At 46.7% G+C, this 20,025-nt stretch overlaps 3 protein-coding genes across 5 annotated transcripts; 2 read left to right on the top strand and 1 right to left on the bottom strand.

The window, feature by feature from the left end:
* The first annotated feature begins 753 nt into the window (after positions 1-753).
* LOC124683464 (non-specific lipid transfer protein GPI-anchored 29-like) lies at positions 754-1,605 on the top strand. The gene is made up of 2 exons (XM_047217972.1): positions 754-1,214; positions 1,301-1,605. The coding sequence occupies exons 1-2, from the start codon at positions 821-823 to the stop codon at positions 1,603-1,605; spliced, it is 699 nt and encodes a 232-aa protein (XP_047073928.1). The 5' UTR covers positions 754-820.
* Positions 1,606-10,647: 9,042 nt separating this feature from the next.
* LOC124692368 (exocyst complex component EXO70E2-like) lies at positions 10,648-12,374 on the top strand. The gene has a single exon (XM_047225726.1). The coding sequence runs from the start codon at positions 10,772-10,774 to the stop codon at positions 12,119-12,121; it is 1,350 nt and encodes a 449-aa protein (XP_047081682.1). The 5' UTR covers positions 10,648-10,771; the 3' UTR covers positions 12,122-12,374.
* LOC124692349 lies at positions 11,799-17,761 on the bottom strand. 3 transcript variants are annotated; one of them, XM_047225704.1, is made up of 5 exons: positions 15,831-17,761; positions 14,708-14,919; positions 14,282-14,604; positions 12,032-12,106; positions 11,799-11,914 (listed from the first exon to the last, which is right to left on the bottom strand). In XM_047225704.1, exons 1-3 carry the CDS (start codon positions 17,478-17,480, stop codon positions 14,529-14,531), a joined length of 1,938 nt encoding a protein of 645 aa, XP_047081660.1. In that variant the 5' UTR covers positions 17,481-17,761; the 3' UTR covers positions 11,799-11,914; positions 12,032-12,106; positions 14,282-14,528. The 3 variants fall into 3 exon arrangements, with proteins under 3 accessions (XP_047081660.1, XP_047081666.1, XP_047081674.1); XM_047225710.1 differs by lacking the exons at positions 11,799-11,914; positions 12,032-12,106; positions 14,282-14,604 and adding an exon at positions 15,121-15,241 and having other exon boundaries at positions 14,811-14,919; XM_047225718.1 differs by lacking the exons at positions 11,799-11,914; positions 12,032-12,106; positions 14,282-14,604 and having other exon boundaries at positions 14,834-14,908.
* Positions 17,762-20,025: the final 2,264 nt, after the last annotated feature.

Raw genomic sequence — 20,025 nt, 5'->3', positions numbered from 1 at the left:
AGGTGTATTAATTTTTACCAATACAATATTTTTCTCTTTGTGTTTTAAATGTTTTAGAGGGAGTTAGGATCCCATGTTTGTTCATATTGTATTCAAATGCAATTATCTAAATTTATGCACGGACCTTGGGGAGCTTCCTTATCTCATTTGGAGAACTACTTCTCCCTTATCATGACATCTTGTTGTTGCCCAATTGGTTCTTTGGATCTTTTGATTGCTTGTTTCATTCGTTGAAGTTTCTTCACCTTGGTATCTTTTTGAATATTTGATCCTCAATATATTGTGTTTTCCTCCATGTATTCGTTATTGAAAACGTCATTTGATCCACTCACATTATGAAAAATGCACACCTTGAAGCGGACTCGGTCTTCTAAATTGTGTACCCATTTTATCACTTGTTGTCTTATTGACAATGGAGGAGAAGTTTAGATGGTTGGGTGAGATCTGAGAGCGCCGGATGGCAGAACTCCCTTTGCTGGCCGAAAATTCACTTTGGGGAGGCTGATTGTGGCCTTTTTTTTTTTAGCTCCGGTGGTGAGTGGAGATGCTCTCAGCAAAGTTCTGCTTATTCATTCATACGACGAGGAGCATGGTGGGTACATAGTCAAACATATGCACCGTTGGCATGTATGAATGCCACGTACTACGCATGAGTCAACCGCAGCACATTGTTCCACACTCCCAATTTCCTACAAATAAACATAAAAACAAAGACTCCACAGTTGTGTCCCCTAGCCTGCACTCTGTCCTATTTATACATGCTCTCTAGCTACGAATTGAGCAGATAGATAGTTAGGACTTACGATTAGCAGCCCCCAACATGATTTTACAAAAGCCACCACAGCACTTCCACTGCAGATCTCCACACGCAGCCGCCGCCCTCCACCTGCTGCTTCTGCTCGGTGCCGCGCTGGCAATGGCGAGCAGGACAGCAAGCGCACACGGCGTCCACGCGCCATGCTGCAACCTGCTCCAGGGGGTGAACCTGGTGCCGTGCCTGTCGATGGCGGGCAGCGGCGGCGCCGTGAACATCAGCGCCGCGTGCTGCGCGTCGCTGAACCAGGCCCTCGACGCCGGCCGCCGCTGCGTGTGCTCGCTGCTGCTGGCCAACGGCGTGCTCGCCGGCCTCGTCGCCGCGCTGATCCCCACGCTCCCGCTCGTGCTCCCGCTGCCCGGATGCTACCTCTACGCCCCTCCCCTGGCAGCTTGCCAAGGTGGTCGATCATTCACATGAATCTCTTCTCGCATGAAACTGTGATCAGCACTGACGCCGAGTAGTACAATTTATCTTTGGTTTCAGTGACGTTGCTGCAGACGAACTATGAATCGCCGGCAGCGGCATCAGCAGCGCCTGGGGCTGTGGGTGATGCTGCTGGCGGCTCGACCGACTCGCCGCCTCCTCAGGCCGCCGCTGCCCTGATACCGAAGAATGGCAGTGCGGCTGGGACTACGGACGGGAGCGCCGGCAATGGCTCTAGGGTGGAGAGCCTTAGACGCAGCGACGCGAGCCGGCGTCCCGGCGTTGGTGAGGGTAGAACGTACTACGTGCTGATCCCTGTGGTGGTCATGGCTGTATTTTGGTTCAGTTACGCTGTCGGTTCATGATTTTGTAGGATCAAATTGATAGTACAGTATCAGTTAATTCCAATGACTCAAGGCAGCAAGAGGTGTGAATTAACAAATTAACGACCCACTGAAAGGGACGCAAATCATGCAATACAATATAGTCATGGGTGATGGCGTAAAATGCTTATCTCCATTTGGATGGAGTCACTGTGGGTAGAGTTGATCTTTTTCTGAAACATTAATGGATGTCTCCATTAATGGATGTACATAAAAACAAAATAGTATGCAAACCTTAGAAGTTCGAATATATCATGCTATGGACTACCAATTGGGTTGTTCTTTTATAGGAATTGCTAAGTTTCAGGCTTTCAGCTAGCTGAGACGTAGCTTATGTCTCTGTCACGTGTTTAGATTTTATTTCTGCTCGAAGATTCGGGTTTGCTATTGTTTACATTTTATTTAGATCCGCATTGAAACACATCATATCAGGATCATGAACCAATAAACCAAGTTGCAATTTGCAGTGCAAAACAGAAATCTGACCATGAACATCCAGGAAAAAGGATGCAAGGGACCCACCATTCGAATTAAGAGATGTAAAAATCCAAGAAATCTCTTGGCCAGATCTGAGGGCACCTCTGCTTGCACACGCATGGCGGTGTTGAAGATGAGTCCGGTTGTAGACAAAAGCTACCCGCGGGAGCTCACTGCAACGGACCTGGGGAGGTTAGTCTCCTAGGCGCGCGTTTGGTAGCTTGGACGTTCCTTAGTTCGCATCGATTCAGCATTGGTCCGTTTGGAACCCGCGTTCTTGCACGAGCCGCTTTTCAAAGCACCCTCGGGCCAGGCTCTGGAGGAACGCCCGGTTCACCGTTTCTAGCGAGCCACCTCCGTTCCGGCAGAACTCGAGAACGCCGCGTTCCGGCAGAGCCACCGCGGGAGATGGCGCGAGCTCGCGCGGGATGGTGAAATCTCGGCGGGATGAATTCGGTCACCGCGCTTGAAATTTCGCCACTGTATATAGGGGCGGCTCTCTCACCACCAAATCCAAATCCCCTATTTCCCCTATTTTCAAGCTCATCCACCATTCCCGATCTAGCGACATGACCGGCTCTTCCTCACCCACGCGGTCGACGAGGCTTGCGGCGACGACGGTGGCTGTGGCGGTGGCTACTGGCCGCGGATGGTCGTCTTCTTCCTCTGCGTCGATGACTTCGGTTGTGGTAAGTTTCTGCAAACCCTAGCCTTAGATCTAGATCTTGTGGGTACATAGGGGTAGTCTGAATGAATCCATTGTAGGACATTCCTTCGTCCCCGGTCGAGGTTGTGGAGGTTGTCCAGGTAGCATCTGACTCTACCACTGGGACGCTGGTGTTGCCTACATCTTCGCCAGGGTCCCCTGCTTCCCCAACCTCGGTGCTGCGTGTGGCTCCTCTGACTGTAAGGCCGCTCTTACTTTTTTCGCTCTTCATTGATGTGGTAGTTCTTAAGGATGTGGATGTGGTACTGGTAGTTCATTGATGTGGTAGTGTTTAAGGATGTGGTACTGGTAGTTCACTGATGTGGTAGTGCTTAAGGATGTGGATGTGGTAGTGGTGGTTCATTGATATGGTAGTGCTTAAGGATGTGGATGTGGTAGTGTTAGTTCATTGATCTACTAGTGTTTGTCATGTAGGCAATTATACCATTGGGCTCCCCTGATCTTTCTGCTCCTACTGCCAATGTTGAGCAATGTCTGATTTCAAGCAAACCAGTCATGGTTTGAAAACCTAAGCTTTCAGAGTTTGTGCTCAACTGGTTGGTTCAGCTCGTCCGTAGCGGCGTCTGTTTCAACATGGGATTCAAAGAGCAACAGATGAAGAAGGTAGATGATGATGTTCTTGCATTCGATGGCATACATGTGACCGCTTTTCAGCTTTACAACCACATCAGCTGGAGGACCAAGTGGAGCGTTATACTGAAGATGAAAATAGATCGTATTCTAGACTGGAGCGAAGATGGTTGTTGCTTCTATGCTGCTGATGAAGATACGGCGGACGAGTACATTCAGGTAGTAAGCCTCATTGAGTTCCTTCATAGATCTATATGTGAATGCCGTCCGCACTAACAGTTGTTCATTGTGGATTGCAGGGCTACCCGAGGCATCGCCCTTACGTCAGGACCCCGATCACGAACTATGCTCAGATGAAGACGACCTTCACTCCCCGGTTTGTCTGCAGGGCGCAGCTGTTCCAACTTAACTTGCTGGTCAGGGCTATCGACTTCATTGCAGACAACGAAGAACAGTATGCCGAGTACCGTGAGCTGCAGCCACCGGAGAGGAGGAGCTGGCTTAGGACCTGGCTTCGCAAGCAGTTTCCTTCTTAGTGCTTCTGCATCCTTGGTCATGATCTGCTCATTTTGGGAGGTGGTCTCGTATCCCTCCATTAGCTAGGACTTGCTTGAACCTGATCCCCGGTCTGTAATAATGAACTTGTTCGAGGTGGTATATACTAACCCCTCGTGTGATGAACATGCGATGCATTATGAAGTATAGTTGCTTCGCTCGTGATGCATCGCCCACTAAGTAGTTGATGTTTATTACCAGCACCTTTTGTGATGAACTGAATCTGCTGTCTGTTGTAATTCAGTTATTAGCAGTGCTGGATAACCTCCACTCTAAGGGAAAGGGTTACTGTAAACAAGGGAATAGAATGGACTGTGCAACACACTTTATTATAGATGATTTTTCCAATTATATATGGGGTTTTCCATTATGTACCAAATTGGATGCACTTCTTACTCTATCCAATTTTCATGCTTTCGTCCGCACCCACTTTCAAAAAGTTATCGCCACCATCCAATGCGACAATGGCAAGGAGTTTTACAATCTAGCAAATCGCTCATTCTTCTCCCCTCACGGCACTTCTTTTCGTTTTTCCTTTCCGTACACTTCTCCACAAAATGGCAAAGCCGAGCGCGTCATTCGAACCACAAACGACGCCATCCGCACCATCCTTCTCCAAGCTTCTATGCCTCCGTGTTTTTGGGCCGAAGCTCTTAGCACCGCCGCTCACCTTCTCAACCTTAGGCCGACCAAACCCCGTGATCTTCAAACATCTCATGAATTACTCTTTCGAAAAACGCCAACTTACGATCATCTTCGGGTTTATGGCTGTTTGTCTTTTCCAAATTTGGCTGCCACAATTCCGCACAAATTAGCCCCACGATCCCTCCCATGTGTTTTTATTGGCTAAGTTACAGAACATAAGGGGTATCGTTGTTTTCACATCCCAACTCAACGTGTCTACGTCTCCAGACCAAGGAAAAAAATAGCGCGCTATAACAAAATAGCGTTGATCTAAAAATACGCTATTAGCGTGCTATAGTGTGCTATTAACGCGAATAGCGTGCTATAGCGCCAAAATAGCGTAATGTCGGCTTTTCAGATATGCTATAGCGTGCTATTAGCGTTGGAATAACGCGCTATTTTTTTCCATGCTCCAGACATGTCACGTTCGACGAAACTATCTTTCCTTTCTCTGAGACCGAACCTTCCCCAGCTCGCCCCACGGTTTACGTGTAAATGGGGAATAGAATGGACTGTGCAACACACTTTATTAATCTGAATAGATTACAATATATAGGCTAATAGAAGAGATAGCGAGAGGGAGTCGTGGTGGTTTCAGATCCTAGCTAAGTGCGCGGTGGACGTGCATTACATGCAGATAACCATTGACTAAGCAATAACGACTAAGTTTAGTTTAACAGTTACCACAACTCCCCCTATGTGCAACCAAACAATTTATGGCTGCATGAGTAGGAAAGAAGGTAGTCTCTGCACGCACCCAAACAATAGAGTTTGGCTTTTCTTTCCGGCTTAGAAAAAGCCGCTCAGGCTACCAAACGATCCGCATTTCATGACCCATGGCCCGTTCGCGACACGCAGAAAATCGCTGACGCATTGGTGCAGAAATCCATACAGCCTACCAAATGCTCCTCTAGCGAACGGATCCGACGACAAAGAACTCGGATGGAGCCAGATTGGGAGATGGTTTCTGGTTCCTCCACCAACGCCGTCTCCATTCTCCAAACTTGCAGTAAAGTTCGTCGGCGAGAAATAGGGGGAGAGTCGGGCAGTAGTAGTATTTGGGAGATATCTGTAGCTTGTTAGGTGAGGGTGGGATAGTGAGAAGGTAACATGATTAAAGGGGCCCTTTGCAAAAACAACGAAGGTGGGATCGGGTCCGAAATCTAACCGTTGGTACAACATCTAACGGTGTCTGTTGCTATTTTTAGATTTGCAGAATCTGTTGCATTTTCAGGTGATACGTTCCCAACCAATCAGAGTGCCAGCACATTTCAGAGAACAGAGATAGCCGTCACATGCCAGCAGCAAAACCATATGGATATTTAGCCCAACCCAAGCTAAGAGCATCTTCAGTCGCGTCCCCAAAATCGTTCCCTAAACGGCGCCAGATCGAACGTTTGAGGGACGTGTTTTGTTCGTGCCGCGTTTGGAGCACGTCGCTCCCCAGTCGCGTCCCCCAAACGCCGCCCCAAACATGAAAACACAACCATTTATTAAATATAGCATACAAATAAATATGTTTGCGGAGATTGTTTTCAAACTAAAATACAACAAATAATAAAACAACTAAACAAATAAATAGGCCTAGATCAAGGTGCCGCGGCATTTGCTGATAATCCTTTGATCCTCCACAAATGCTCAACGAGATCAACTTTAAGTTGCTCGTGAACATTGTTGTCACGGATCTGTGCGTGCATGGCGAGGAAATCAGCAAAATCTGCAGGCAACTCATGATCAACCTCCGCAAGACGGCCCTGACACTCATAGGGACCAACATGTGTTCTGGCATGATTCTTGCGGTCATCCTCGATGATCATGTTATGCATGATCACACAAGCCTGCATCACCTCCCACATTTGATCGTGAGACCAGCTTAGAGTAGGGTACCAGGCAATTGCAAATTGAGATTGAAGCACACCAAATGCCCGCTCGACATCCTTCCTGCAAGCCTCCTGACGCGAAGCAAAGTGAAAATTCTTCTGACCTGATGGATTCGAGATTGTTTTGATAAAAGTGGCCCATTCAGGATATATACCATCTGCTAGATAATAGCCTTTGGTATATTGGTGGCCATTGATCTCATAGTTGCATGGTGGAGCATGACCTTTCACTAGTCTGTTGAACATCGGAGACTGCTGCAACACGTTGATGTCATTGTATGATCCCGCCATGCCAAAGAAAAAAAGCCAAATTCACAGGTCATAATCAGCCACAACTTCAAGCACCACACTGAAATATCCATGACGCCCTTTGTATATACCTTGCCAAGCAAACGGGCAGTTCTTCCATGACCAGTGCATGCAATCGATGCTTCCAAGCATTCCAGGGAATCCTCTGGCAGCATTTTGTGCCATGATCCTTGCAGTCTCTTCCTCAGTTGGTTCTCTCAAGTAGTATTTGTCAAACTTTCCCACCATAGCTCGGAAAAACTTGTGCACTCAATGGTAGTAAACTCACTCATGCGAAGGTAGTCGTCCTGTGTATCGGCAAGTGCTCCGTATGCAAGCATCCTCATGGCGGCGGTGCACTTCTGAATCGACGAGAACCCGACAACGCCTACAGCGTCGTGCTTGAGCTTGAAGTAGGGGTCGAACTCTCGAACGCCGTGGAGGATATTCATGAACATACCCTTGCTCATCCTATACCGGCGCCGAAAATTGTCGGCATGTGTTGCCTCATCTGCGAAGTAGTCATTGTGCAGCATGGTATGCCCCTCCATCCTCTATCAGGGCTTCGGCTTCTTTCTCCCCGGCCTTGATCCTCCGCGGCGCGGCCTCTTCCTCTTCTCCGCCTCGGTGTCAAGCACGTCCTGGAGGGACGCGATGATCAGCAAATGCTCCCGGAGGTCGTCGTCGAAGGCTTGCTCGTCCTCCAGCAGTAGGGCAATCATCTCGTCGTCGCTATCCATGTCTGAAGCAAATCAATGGTTAAAATTACGCCGCGGCAGACGAGGCAACGAACAGCGGCCAATCGTGCATACCTGGCAAGTCGTCGAGCACCTTGTGTGCGCGAAGGTGGGGCGGATTTGACACCGCGTTCTGGGACGCGCTGGCGAAGTGGCGGCGCCAGATCGACCGGCGAGAGTGCCAGCCGCGACGACGGTGCCGGCTCTCAGAAGAGATCAGTCGTCAAAACGGCCGGCAAATCCAGTGGCGGCGGAGGGGTGGGAGGCGCGGGAGGGAAGGAGCGACGAGAAAAAATGTGCGAACCAACGGTTTATGGAAATAGTCGCCGACATGTGGAAACCCGCCTAGCTTTTCATTGTGTCCGGCGTACCCGAAACGTCCCCTGTGGAGCGAGGATGGCCTTGAAGGCACGCCGAACAAAAAGGAGCTTTGGGGAACGTAGCTGGGAACGTTTTTTTGTCCAACCGTCCCTTAGGGTACGATTTGGAGGACGCGACTGGAGATATTTCTTCTATACTTTGTTTTTCTCTTCAGAAAATGATTACCTGGTAGTCAGGTTCCACTTTCTACTCAGCATCAAGTTCAGTTTTTTTCTTTTTAATGAAGCCAACACGGTAACAACACATATAGATCTACATTAAAGTACCAACAAGTCTGAGATAAATACCCACACCCGGGTGATAGGAATGACAGCTGAAACGGAGAAACTAGCGACCCAAGTACAATAAGTCTTAGTCAGCTGGTTACAAGGATTAAAATAGTATATTTGTGTCTAGTTGGAGGAGAGAGAAGAGGAGAGAGAATGTAAGTGGGCTCTTAGCACGTGCTCCTAAGCAAGTTATGTGAATGAAAAGTGCGTTCTCCATTGAAAAAATAGTACATTTTTATAGCCAACTATTGTACTTGTTGGCTATAGATGACATGGTATCTTGCTTACAGCCAACAACCGGCTATACTATTGGAGTTGCTGTTAGGGCATCTCCAGCGGCGCGACGCATTTTAGTATTCGCCACCGTCCGTTTGCGTCGCGCTGCGGACGCTAAAATGACCGTTTTTGTCCGCGCGTCCGTTTGCGTCTGGGGTCTGCTCCAACGGGGCGACGCATTATTATTTTTTCTTTTTTCCCTCTTCTCCATTAATTAAACATAGTTTCAAATATTACATTTTGAAACATGATTTTACACAAACTAACACATAGTTAGGAACATGGTTTACACAAACTAACACATAGTTTGAACCATGATCGACACAAATATAAAATATTTTAAAAAAGAAGCCAGTTGTGTTGATTTTCGTATGTTCGCTGCCAAGAAAGAACATTCGAGGGCACACCCAATCACCCAAACTGGAAAATCTAGCGGGAGGAGATGGTGCCCTTGTTGGTTCTACCGATGAGGCGAACATCTAGAAACCTCGACTACTGGCTTCGTCTGGCCCGTAGCCAGATTCGCTGCAAAGAAAGAACACTCGATGTTCTAACTATCGGTGTCGGAGCCGGAGTAGTCGGTGTGGTAGTGCCTGTAGCAGGCTGTGTCGTCGAACACCTTGATGATCATGTCGTCGTCCCCCTCGTAGAGGAAGGTGAGCTGGCAGCCGGGCTCGAGCGCGAGGTCACGGGCGAACTTGTCCCACCCCGTGTGCAGGTACATCTTGCCCTGCCCGTCGAACAGGACCTCCACGGTCCGGCGGCGAAGTTGCGGCTGGCCTCCCGTAGCTGCAAGCTGCGCCGGCTCGACGCCGTCGATGAACTCGGCGAACTTGTCCGGTAGCCGCTTGATGGCGAGTGGGTCGTCATCGATGCGGAGGAGGAACTCGAAGCAGCGCTCCTCCTGCGAGGACGAGGAGGGCGCAGGCGACGGCGAGCGTGGGGCCGTAGCTGCTCCACCACGGCGACCCCTGCCCCGGCCACGGGGGCGCCCAGGGCCGCGGCCTCGACCGCCTCGCCGGCCACCAGTACCGGCCATGGACTTCCTCGCGGGTTTGGCTGCGTCGCAGGAACACCTAGGCGGCGCTGCGGTCGAGCTTTGTGGCGGCTAGGGTTTCTTTGGAGGAGTGGATGAGGAAGAAGAACGCGCGCCCCTTTATATAGGCCAGCGGCATGCGGTGGCCGCGGGACGCGTGGCGTCGCCATTAACGTGGTTGGTGGAGGTGGGCGGCCGCTCGACAGCCGAGGCATCGTCGCCATTAACGTGGCGCAGAGTGCCGAAGCGACGCAGCGGCGCAGTCACTGGTGCGTTTGAGAAGACGCATCGACGCAGGGTCGCTGCCAGGCGGGCCCGACGAAACGTCCGCCAGACGCGAGCGGACATTTCCGGACGTCCGTAGAGACGCATCCGAGGCGCATATTTGGGCTGGATTTGCGTCTCCGCGGACAGCCCGGTCACTTTGCGTCGCCCCGCTGAAAGGGATGCCAGACGCATTTCCGATCACGGTGGACGAAAACGGTGCATCGCGCCGCTGGAGATACCCTTAGTCTAGCATACAACATGACCTCGTCCAGCGCCAGCTTGTCTCGGGACTTACTTAGAAGCTTCCAGTCCTATAGATAGATGATTATTTTTAAGATGCAATCAGCCGGCTGATAAATAAAATAAAGTTCAATTGTCATTTTGTTCCTAACCTTACACGGAGTCCAACAAGGACCCACTTAACACCGAGCGAAAATGGTGAATGGAACCTGGGTGCGCGCGCACCCATTTACGAAAAGTTCAAAAAAATGCTATTTAAAAGTTTCCAAAAAATGTGAAGTAAATTTTTGCATGTAGATATTATGTTGATACTTACTCATGTGTGTTTTCACGGAAAAATACCATTATGTGTGACCTACACAAAAATGACAAAATGCAAATTCCTATTCCTGTGAATAGTACAAATTCCTGTTCACTATTCTCATTTGGACATTTTGTCATTTTATGCAGGCCACACACAATGGTATTTTTTCGTGAAAACTCACACGAGTAAGTATCAACATAATATGTACATGCAAAATTTTACTTCACATTTTTTTGAAACTTTTAAATAGCATTTTTTTTTTAACTTTTCGTAAATGGGTGCGCGCGTACCCAGGATCCATTCCTCCGGGTAGTACCGATAGGAGTATATCTTGCGGTGGGGTTTACTTTAACGCGGCAAAGATAGCCAACGCGGTTGAGAGGAAATCTTTCACGAGTTCAGCAGCTAGTATCTTCTGGTGCAAAACCTCAGCCCGTGTAAAGTCACTGGGTTGGAGATGGCGTTTCCAAGGAGCCCTGCTTCCACCGTGAGCAGCTATGCTTCTACTCCGACGCTGAGCAGCTGCCCGAGCTCCGCCATCTCCAGAGGCAGCAGCAACACAGCAATCAGCCCCGCTGCCGCTAGGATCTGGCTCGTAGTTCCTGCTGCCCCCCCTGGTAACCATAACCCAGCACTAGCAACCACAGGAGCTCCTGAATTCACTAAGGCAAACATTCAGCAGCATCAGGATCTTCTGGAATCAGCAGCAGAGTTCCCTAGGCAAGAAATTAATGGCTGGGAGCATCCAGACCTCTGTTCCCCTTCAAAGCAACTCAAGAACGTAAGTACTTCTATCAAGGAGATCAATCGCTGGGCAAGATCTTCCACACGATTAAAGGTGAACTCAAATATCCGGCTCCTGGAATCTGTGTTTTATTTGATAAAAGTGGTAACTTCGGCAGCACCACACCCAGATCACATCATCGCAATGATACGAGTCCATGACGCGCTTGCTAATCTGTTGCATGTGCTGCCCAAGAATATTTTCCCCTTCCAGGAGCAAAATTTCCTTCCGTTTGTAGATGAATTATGCCCAAGAAGAGGTGCACCGTTGCCAGCAAGGTTTGGAAACACTCTGCATGATCTGCGAAGAAGCATAAGGAGTGGTTTCCAGGTACTTGGCGCGATGATATTGGATTATACATCTGAAGCAGTCCCACAAGGTGGTGGTGTCCATGAGATCACCAAATACTTGTTGAAATACATCATGTCACTGCTGGACAATGGCAGCTCTATGAAAATCATACTTGTTAGTGATGAAAAGGAAGACATGGTTGCAATGGAGACGTTGCGAGATATTGTTGCCACCTTGATCTGTAACTTGGAAATTATGCTTGAGAAAGAATCTCATCGATATCAAGATGCAGGGTTAAAACAACTGTTCTTGGTGAATAATGTGGATTTTATACTACATCAAGTAGAAGGCTCAGAGATAAGAGATCTTCTAGGAGATGATTGGGTTTCAACACATAGAGACCAACAGAAGGACAACATCTCATGGTTTATCAACATTTCTTGGGAATCTGTCATGCATTGTTTACATGTAAAGAGCAACAAAATCCCAATCTTTTCTAGACTACCAACGCTGCAAATATTTAACCTGGAATTTGAAAAAACTTACGGGACTCAGAAAACATGGAAAATTGAAAATCCTGTGCTCCGCTACAATATGCGTAGATCAGTATCAGAGAAGCTTTTTCAGGCTTACAGTTCATACCTTGAGAACAACAAAAACAAGGCTCCAAAGCTCATGAAGTACACCCCTGAAGATCTTGAAGAGCTGCTGTCAGATCTGTTCGAAGGATAACGATCATAGATTAAAAGAGGACGAAGCACATATGCATGTTAGCAACACTTGTGCAACAAATTTGAATTAAAAAAGAAATGATCCCTTGAGCTAGAAGGAAGATCAGATGCATGCTCCCAAAGCTTGCGTAATGAATATGGATCTGTAACTGGCATATCCTTCATATGTCAAGATTGAACTGTACCTATGGTTGTAAAAGTTGCGTGGTTGCTGCAGTGTGAAACGCTTAGCATGAAATTTTCTCTATTTACAATTGATGCTTGCTTGATTGCACCAGTCAAGTAGAACTATTACTTATACATGATGATGAACATAAAGTCTTTGAGCTGACGTGGTGCTACATGACCTGACACATTTTCAGCAAAAAAGAGTTCCAACTTTCCAGTCCTATTCAGACCAACTAGAAGGTCGTGCGCTTAGCCACACCATGGTGTCATGGGCACAGATTACGAGGAGGAAGGCCTTGGGCCTATGGCCGCCGGCTGCACACATGAGATAGCACATACGGCAGCTGCAGCCATATCTATCTATTAGTTATTTCTCTATGATTTGCTAAGATTGCTTTCTCATTAGATGATTAGACAAGGTCTGTTAGCTAAAGTTGGAGATTTGCTTTCCTGAGGGCTAAGTTGATCATCCTTATAGAGGGAATCATGCTTTCAGTATATTCAGTCAATAAGAAACAAACATCAGCTGGGATCTAAACCCAACAGTATATTCAGTCAATAAGAAACAAACACTGAAACTTGTTGGCCAGGATAATAGCTCATTGAGAGCATTGAAAAGGAGCACTATTTATAGGGAAGCAAATTTCACCAACAGATTAAGCAGTTCAAGAGCAACAACAAAGAGTTATGGTCTCCGTAAGAAACATGCAGCAGACACTTCATTCTAATCCTACAATGACTACTTACAATTTTGATGACCATTTGGTTCCAAAACAGAAGGTTAGTGTACATATGTTGCCTCTCTGCATAGCACGTTACTAAATATTCTGTGACTAAAGGGTGTAGTCAACAGACTTAAGCAATGTTCAATTGCTTGTCAAGCAAATATGCATGCCTAGGAACTTAGTACAAAAACTGAAAAAGTTACAGAACTAATGATGTAAAATCACTCGTAATATTTGCTGTATTGATGCACTTACTCATGTGTATAATGGTCCACTGTAATGCACTTGATGGTTATCCACATTCAAGTGTTGGAAAAGTTCTATAGCTACCAGTTGTACCAGATTGGCTACGGGGTTTATATTATCCTTTTATGTGTGTATTAGTTAGTTCAAATTGTTCCATACCATAAAAATTTCATGTCCATCTGTGTAACATATGCTCTCAAGCTTGTGACTTCTGATTCACTATCAGGGCTAATTTCAGAACTCATCTTGTCTTTGAATTTGTAAGGCAAGTACTCCCTCCGTTCTGATTTAGTCTACATTCTAGAAAAAATGAGACAAATTAGTAGTGCATTTATTAGTACTACTTAGATATTTGAACAACCAATCCAAGCTACATTGAAAATAACAACATCCAATAAAAAGAGTAAAACCACCTCGTTTTCAGTGTTGCTGTTGACTAAAAGCTAGAATGTAGAGTATTTCAGAACAAATTTTGGGGCTAGAATGTAGACTATTTCAGAACGGAGGGAGTATGATTTAAGGCAACAAGCTGACACTATCTGCAGCCACACAAGGGTCGTGCAAAATGTTCACTGAAATTTAACTTTTTGTATTGTTGTGTCTTACCAACATTTTTGGATCACAAAAAATGGACATGGTTGCAATTGCTGAAGTAACAGATGGAGTTATTAGCATGGTTTTTCACAATATTTTACTTATCTGCTGCTGCTGCCTAGTTCAGAATATTTTCCTCATTTATTTCTAGATTTTGCAAACAAAACGGTACATTTTACTTTAGTTCTACTCCACCATTCCCTTTTAATTGACTCCGATTTAGTACAATTTTGTACTATATTAGATTTAACTGAAAGAGAACAAAGGGAGTACTTCTGTTCCAAAATAGCCGTCATTTAGACAATAACATGGTTTGCGTACACCTATGAGACTTAATCGCTGACTATGCTCCAACTCAAATGAATATGACCTATAGATTATCAAGTATTTGTAAAATATTGGAACACCATCCAGTTGGACTACATTACCAAGCTCTTCCATACAGCCTGGTTAGCTCAACACCCTTTCAGCAACAAGAAAGATGAACCCGTTGCTCAGATCTACGAGAGAAGTTATGTTCAGCTGATGCCTGCAGTGCAAATATTGCCACTATTCCTCGCCAGGAAATTTGTTGTACATTAACTGGGTGCAACTCTCCAGAAACTGCCTTAATGCCTATGCATGAAGGAGACGAAGAGGAATTTACTTGAAACCCTTGATAAATCTCCTGGCACATCAGTCACCAGTGGGTTCCTCTGAGTCTCTATTTGACACTGGATTACTCGACTTGGTACGCGTCATTAATGACTTTCTGTAAAGGAAGTGAAATGGACAGTTTCAAACAAGTGCATACTACCTGTCATTTTATATGGTCTTTTACTTAATAAAAAGGAGAGTTTTAGGAAAATGTTTACCTTTTTGTGGATTTCTTGGCAGCAGCTACACCCATCTTTGGCTTTAATTTGTTAACATCAGTTGATCTCTCACGCACGACATTATAACCATGCATATTAGTTTTAGTTTCTGGCGCTGTTGCCTCCACCCTTTCAGAAGTTTGAAAGTCGAGCTTTAACTCTTCCTTCCTCATCGAACGTAACCTACTTGACTGAGATCCCCTAAAAATATCCTTCATATAAACATAGGAACGTCAAGATTCCGGAAAAAATAACAGAAAATATAATACTGGTATTATTTATGTTCTGAAGATATATTGGAACTACTTGACACTGTCGCTACAGAAGTACAAATACAAGAATAACTGTTTTGTCATTTTACGCCATTGATCAATGCAAGACTTTACCCTAAAAAAAATCAATGCAAGACTTACAGGGTCAGGGACATTGGATCCACTCATGGCAAGCTGCAAGCATAATGCAGGTAAATGTAAACCAGTAATTTGCAGTCTGGGGAAGAAGACACGCCACCATGTAATTGGCAAGGATGCCATGCTTGCATATTAAAGACGAGTGTCGGTCAGAGACTGCAGAACCGGATATGAACCTCTAGCGCAACATTTAAAATGTTCAGAAGGATGAACATGTTGGCTTACAAAGTTTGTGGACCTAAGTGACTGTGGTTTAGGGTGACTTTTACTTAATGGAAGAACAGCTCAGGGTTAGGTCATGGTTTTCTTTAAATCTATTACCTATGCAAACCACTGATTTACAGTCTGATCCTCTACCGTATTCCTTTCAAAAAAATACAGTCTGGTAAAAAATAGGCTGTTCCAGAATGGTTTACTGGAAAGCCATTAAATCCTGTGTTGTGTAGAGAATCACTTGTTCCCATCAGCATTTGGTGAAGTTATTGCTAATGTTCCTGTATTAATCATAAGGTATACATAGTTCACAATTATGTCGTGAAAATATTTCCTGCCTACAAGTTTTTTGCACATTCAAGAGTTCATTATTTTACACATGATGCGTATCTTTTTCTCAATTCTTTTACACTATGTTGTTATCTAGTCCTTGCTAGAAAGAGGACCTCATGAAAAGTTTCGTAACTACTGAATGCAAGTCAATAGTTTCTTCCCGATACCTTTGAAGATAGTGTTCCAGCAGACGAACCTTCCTCACCAAGAGGCTGCGTGTTTTCAGCTTTTGGTGCATCATCAGGAAAACTTGCCATGAGAGCTATTTCTGGAATTTCTTCTCTTGTTTGAGATCCTGGGGTGCCAAATGCTTTTGTCTGATTTTTTCTTCTTGTCGTTTTAACATTCTGGCTACTGCTTTCCTGATCAACCATGCTGCTATTGTGAACAATATCTTGTTCTGCAGCTCCCTGATTACTTTGCACTTTCTTCAGCCGTTTGCGTGCTACTCTTTTAGTTTTTTGTACAACATTTGATAAACCGACCACAATACCAGTTCCAGGTGCATCTTCCGCTAGCAGCTTTATTTCAGGTACCTTATCGCTGCACATTTCTTCCTGTAGTTCGCCTTTATCTTTTTTAAGATATGCTCTAGCTTCTATGTTGGAGGAAGTGATTTTCTCTTGCCTCTCTGGTTTTGAAACTTCTGCATTTTTGTGTTGAACTGCTTCTTCTTGTAGGGAAGATGATGAAGACATACTAGCTTTATCGAGTGTCTCTATGGGATATGTTTCCGAACTAGTCTTTGTTTCATTGTGTAAGACGTCTATCTTATGGTCCTTCTCATTTGCATAAATTATCTGTTTGCCATCGTGGTTGGATGGTTCTTGCATATTATCTGACATCAAATCCACATGCTCTTCCCTGATTCTCTGGGGCGATTTCATAGTCGATAGATCGGTCATTACCAGATTTTCAAATGCTTCTTTACTTTTGATGCTTACACAATGAGCAAAGCCATCACAGTTAGCAGTCTTAGCATCACTTGGAAAGGCTGTGGGTGCTTCAACTTGCATGCAACTGACATCATTTTCACCATTGGCCAGGTATGCTCCGTTGTGTTTCAACTCAGATGATGTGATGTTTAAGCAATTAGGTGAAAAATCATCAGCTGTTTCTGGAACGACATTATTGCTGATCTGTTGAGCATTATCCTTTTTATAAACCATCTGTTTGTCACTACTAAAAGGCACAGATAATTTTAATCCTTGAATACTACTAATAGCTATCTCTGTAAATTGTTCTTTTCTTTCAAACTCAGCTGATAGGGTATCGACGCCATTTGGACCAGCATTATTATCATCTGCAGAACAAATATGTGCTTCTTTTTCTGTTGCATATAACACAGAAGTTCTATTCTTTGCATCGGTTGTGCCCTCATCATTATACCTGGGCTCAGACTGTTCAATTTCTCCAAAATTATAATGACTTTTGACGATACTGTCTGCGGTTGATGCTACATTTTTAAAATCCATAAACTGCTCCACACTTTCATCAATAATATCGTTTGACAGATTTATATCACGTAATTCACTACTGTCTAACTCCGACACATCATCCTGATATACAGATTGTCTAACATAACTTGCTAAAATTTCTTCCTCGATGGCAACTACTGGGTGTGGAAAGACAACCAAACTATTCTTTCCCGCATTTCTTCGGCCAAGGCTTCCTTCTTCTAGTGTGTTAACACCAGTTACCATTCTTCCGAACTCCATCATACTTGCATAGACATCATTGGCAACAGTATTGCAACCAAATACATTTCTGAAGGAAAACCGTTCTCTTGATGCTTTTGCCTTTTTGAGGTTACTCATCAATTCACCCCTCTGCAACTGCGGTCTCCCTAACAAATCCCCTGGAAACACATGCACATCACTGAATACCTTGATCTTACCATCGTCCAACCGACCATCGTCCAACCGACCATCTTCCACCCAAGGTATAGGTACACGAAACACATTTCTAGACAAATGCGACCTCACGTTCCTCCAAACCACCTTCGACGCAACGAGCAAGATGCACACGCCGCAAAACGCTGCAAAACCGCTCCACGCAACAGCCCTCAAAGGAGCCCCATCCCGCTGCCCAACCGAAACCTCGGCGTCCGCAACGCCCGATTCCTCCTTCTCGGCAGCAACAAACCGAACCAGTGAGCTATTCCTCGGTACCTCGCGCTCGCCGCTTCCAAACTCCCTCGCCATTACTCTTGCGCGCGACAGTAGTGGCTGCAAATCGGCGCTCCCTTCTCCATCGGCAGCCTCGCACCTGCTAGGGATTCCATCCTCGTTCACCTCAACACGCACCACCGCGTTGCCATCTGGGTCGCCGTATACACCGAACACGGGACGGGTCCCTGTGCCACAGGAATGGCCCTCCTCTGCACCCCGACCCAAACCCTTCTGACCGTCATTCAAGTTGGACTTAGCCACTGCATCCCCACTTCGGCCAGCATCCAGACGGTCGAAATTCTTCCCCAATCTGTTACCGAGATCCGGGAGTAGTGCTGGTGCTGGATCGTCTGAGAAAGAGGATTGTGGTCCGCCAGTAGCATCAAGCGGAGGACGGTCCTTGTTCGACTGGTAATGATGGGGATCGAGGGCCTCGTGGTTGGGAGGACGAACCTGGGGGTCCGCCAGCGGCGGCGAGGCCTTGTCGCGCAGCACGTTCCGGCGACGGGGCGGCGCGCGGAGGTGCCAGGAAGGGACTAGGGTGACCTCGCCGCGGGCAGCCGCGAAGCGCCTCCGGGGACGGATTCTAGGGGCGGGGACGGGTAGGCGGCCGGCGATCTGGTAGGAAAAGCGGGGTGGCGCGAGGAGGAGGGAGGTGGTGGTGGAGGCGCCCGCCATTCGGGGTAGACCGTAGACGCGAGGCTAGAGGAGGAAGAGGGGTGGGGTGATGGCCATGGCGGCGGTGGCTGTGGAGTGGAGCTAAAACTCAGGTCTTTGGAATCGACGGAGGGAGCCTGTTGTTTGCGACGGTTCGGCCAAAACCTCACGCTCCCAGCGTTTGAAGCCTTTCTGAACTTGTTTTTTGGGAAAATGGGAAGTGAACGAAAGTGGTTAGAAAATGCTAAAACTGACAAAAACAGAAAAGGCAAATAGACATACAAGATTATTATCATACTAATGCCAAACGGATCCTCCATGAGGAGCAAATTTACACTCTTTGATTAGAACGATTAAAGCCCGCCGCGCTCATTCCCCCCTTCTCCTCTCTCAAGAGTGAACAGTAGTTGAGAGTCCTCTCCTCTTCTCCGAGCCGATCCCAACCCCTCTCCGGCGGCTCTGCCGGCCGAAGATGGCGACGGAAAGGCGCCGGCGTAGGTGTACATAGTAGTTGTATTCCCGTAGGTATAGGAGTAGGTCACCAGATCTCCCTCACCAGATCTGGTGCATCCTCTGGTTGGGCGGTGCGGCGGCGTGGCTCCGGCGAGGGCGACGGCAGCAGCGCGTGCATCTCCGACCATAAGGTGGGTTGGAGCTTGTGCTTCTCGAGGTGCTGGCGCAGCATCGGGAAGCAGATCGGGGGTGGCTCGTCGCTTGCGTCCATGGTGGGCGTTCAGCGGAGCTGCTCCAGCGAGCTCGGTCAATAAGCGCTACCTCCAGCAGCTGCAGCTTCTTCTTCTCTTTCGTGTCCTCCTGGCCGGCCATGGTGGCGAGGGAAAGGGCACTAAAGGCAACAAGGAGTTTGCAGCGGTTGGCATATCTCCTGCTGCTACTTCGAGCTTTCTCACGATGGCCAAAGATTGGTCAGCGATCTTGTTTGGACAAGATCCTGGAGTTCTTCAGCGGAGGACTGACGTCGGTGGCCATCACTGCCTTGCCTCTGCAATTTATGGTCGAAATGCGACCCTCCTCGGCCTCTCCTTCCCAGAGACCAAGCAGTCTGAGGGGAAGGCACTCAGCTCCAACCACGGTGCCGGACCAAGTGGTTCGTCCCCGGTGCCAGCGCCTCTTCTGTGGTGGAGCGATGCATCGACGACCTTCAGCCGCGGAGCCGACAAGGAAGGACCTGATTGCTTTTACTATACTCATTTTAGGATTCTTTCTGTAAAATTTCAATCCTTATCCAGAATTCTCCTGTTTTGTAGGGGCTTTTCTGCAAAATGTAATATCTGCCTCGGTAATACTAGCAGCATCTAGGATCTTCGGGCCCTTTCTTTGTTCAAAAAAAAAGATTAGAACGATTTCCATAATACTATAACATTTCACAGAATTCCAAGTCTTCGTTATTTTTATGTGTGGGTTGTTTGATTTGTAGTTGGGAATGTTGTTGTAGGGAAAATCAAAATAACGTGAAATGAAAAACAACACAACGTGGAATAGCGACAATGCTTGTAAAGTAAATGCCGCGCGCACA

The sequence above is a fragment of the Lolium rigidum genome, chromosome 1, assembly GCF_022539505.1.
Source record: "Lolium rigidum isolate FL_2022 chromosome 1, APGP_CSIRO_Lrig_0.1, whole genome shotgun sequence".
Classification (NCBI taxonomy): domain Eukaryota; kingdom Viridiplantae; phylum Streptophyta; class Magnoliopsida; order Poales; family Poaceae; genus Lolium; species Lolium rigidum.
The sequence above is the reverse complement of the archived record's forward strand: the minus strand, read 5'-3'. Positions and strand labels throughout refer to the sequence as shown.

Bases quoted from the DNA above. Each gene is read 5' to 3' on its own strand.
- LOC124683464 (XM_047217972.1), top strand. From the start codon at position 821: ATGATTTTACAAAAGCCACCACAGCACTTCCACTGCAGATCTCCACAC. The intron at 1,215-1,300 runs GTGGTCGATCAT...CTTTGGTTTCAG, and splicing joins TCCCCTGGCAGCTTGCCAAG to TGACGTTGCTGCAGACGAAC.
- LOC124692368 (XM_047225726.1), top strand. From the start codon at position 10,772: ATGGCGTTTCCAAGGAGCCCTGCTTCCACCGTGAGCAGCTATGCTTCT.
- LOC124692349 (XM_047225704.1), bottom strand. From the start codon at position 17,480: ATGAGTAACCTCAAAAAGGCAAAAGCATCAAGAGAACGGTTTTCCTTC. The intron at 14,920-15,830 runs GTATCGGGAAGA...GTTTATATGAAG, and splicing joins CTGGAACACTATCTTCAAAG to GATATTTTTAGGGGATCTCA. The intron at 14,605-14,707 runs GTAAACATTTTC...CTTCCTTTACAG, and splicing joins GCCAAGAAATCCACAAAAAG to AAAGTCATTAATGACGCGTA.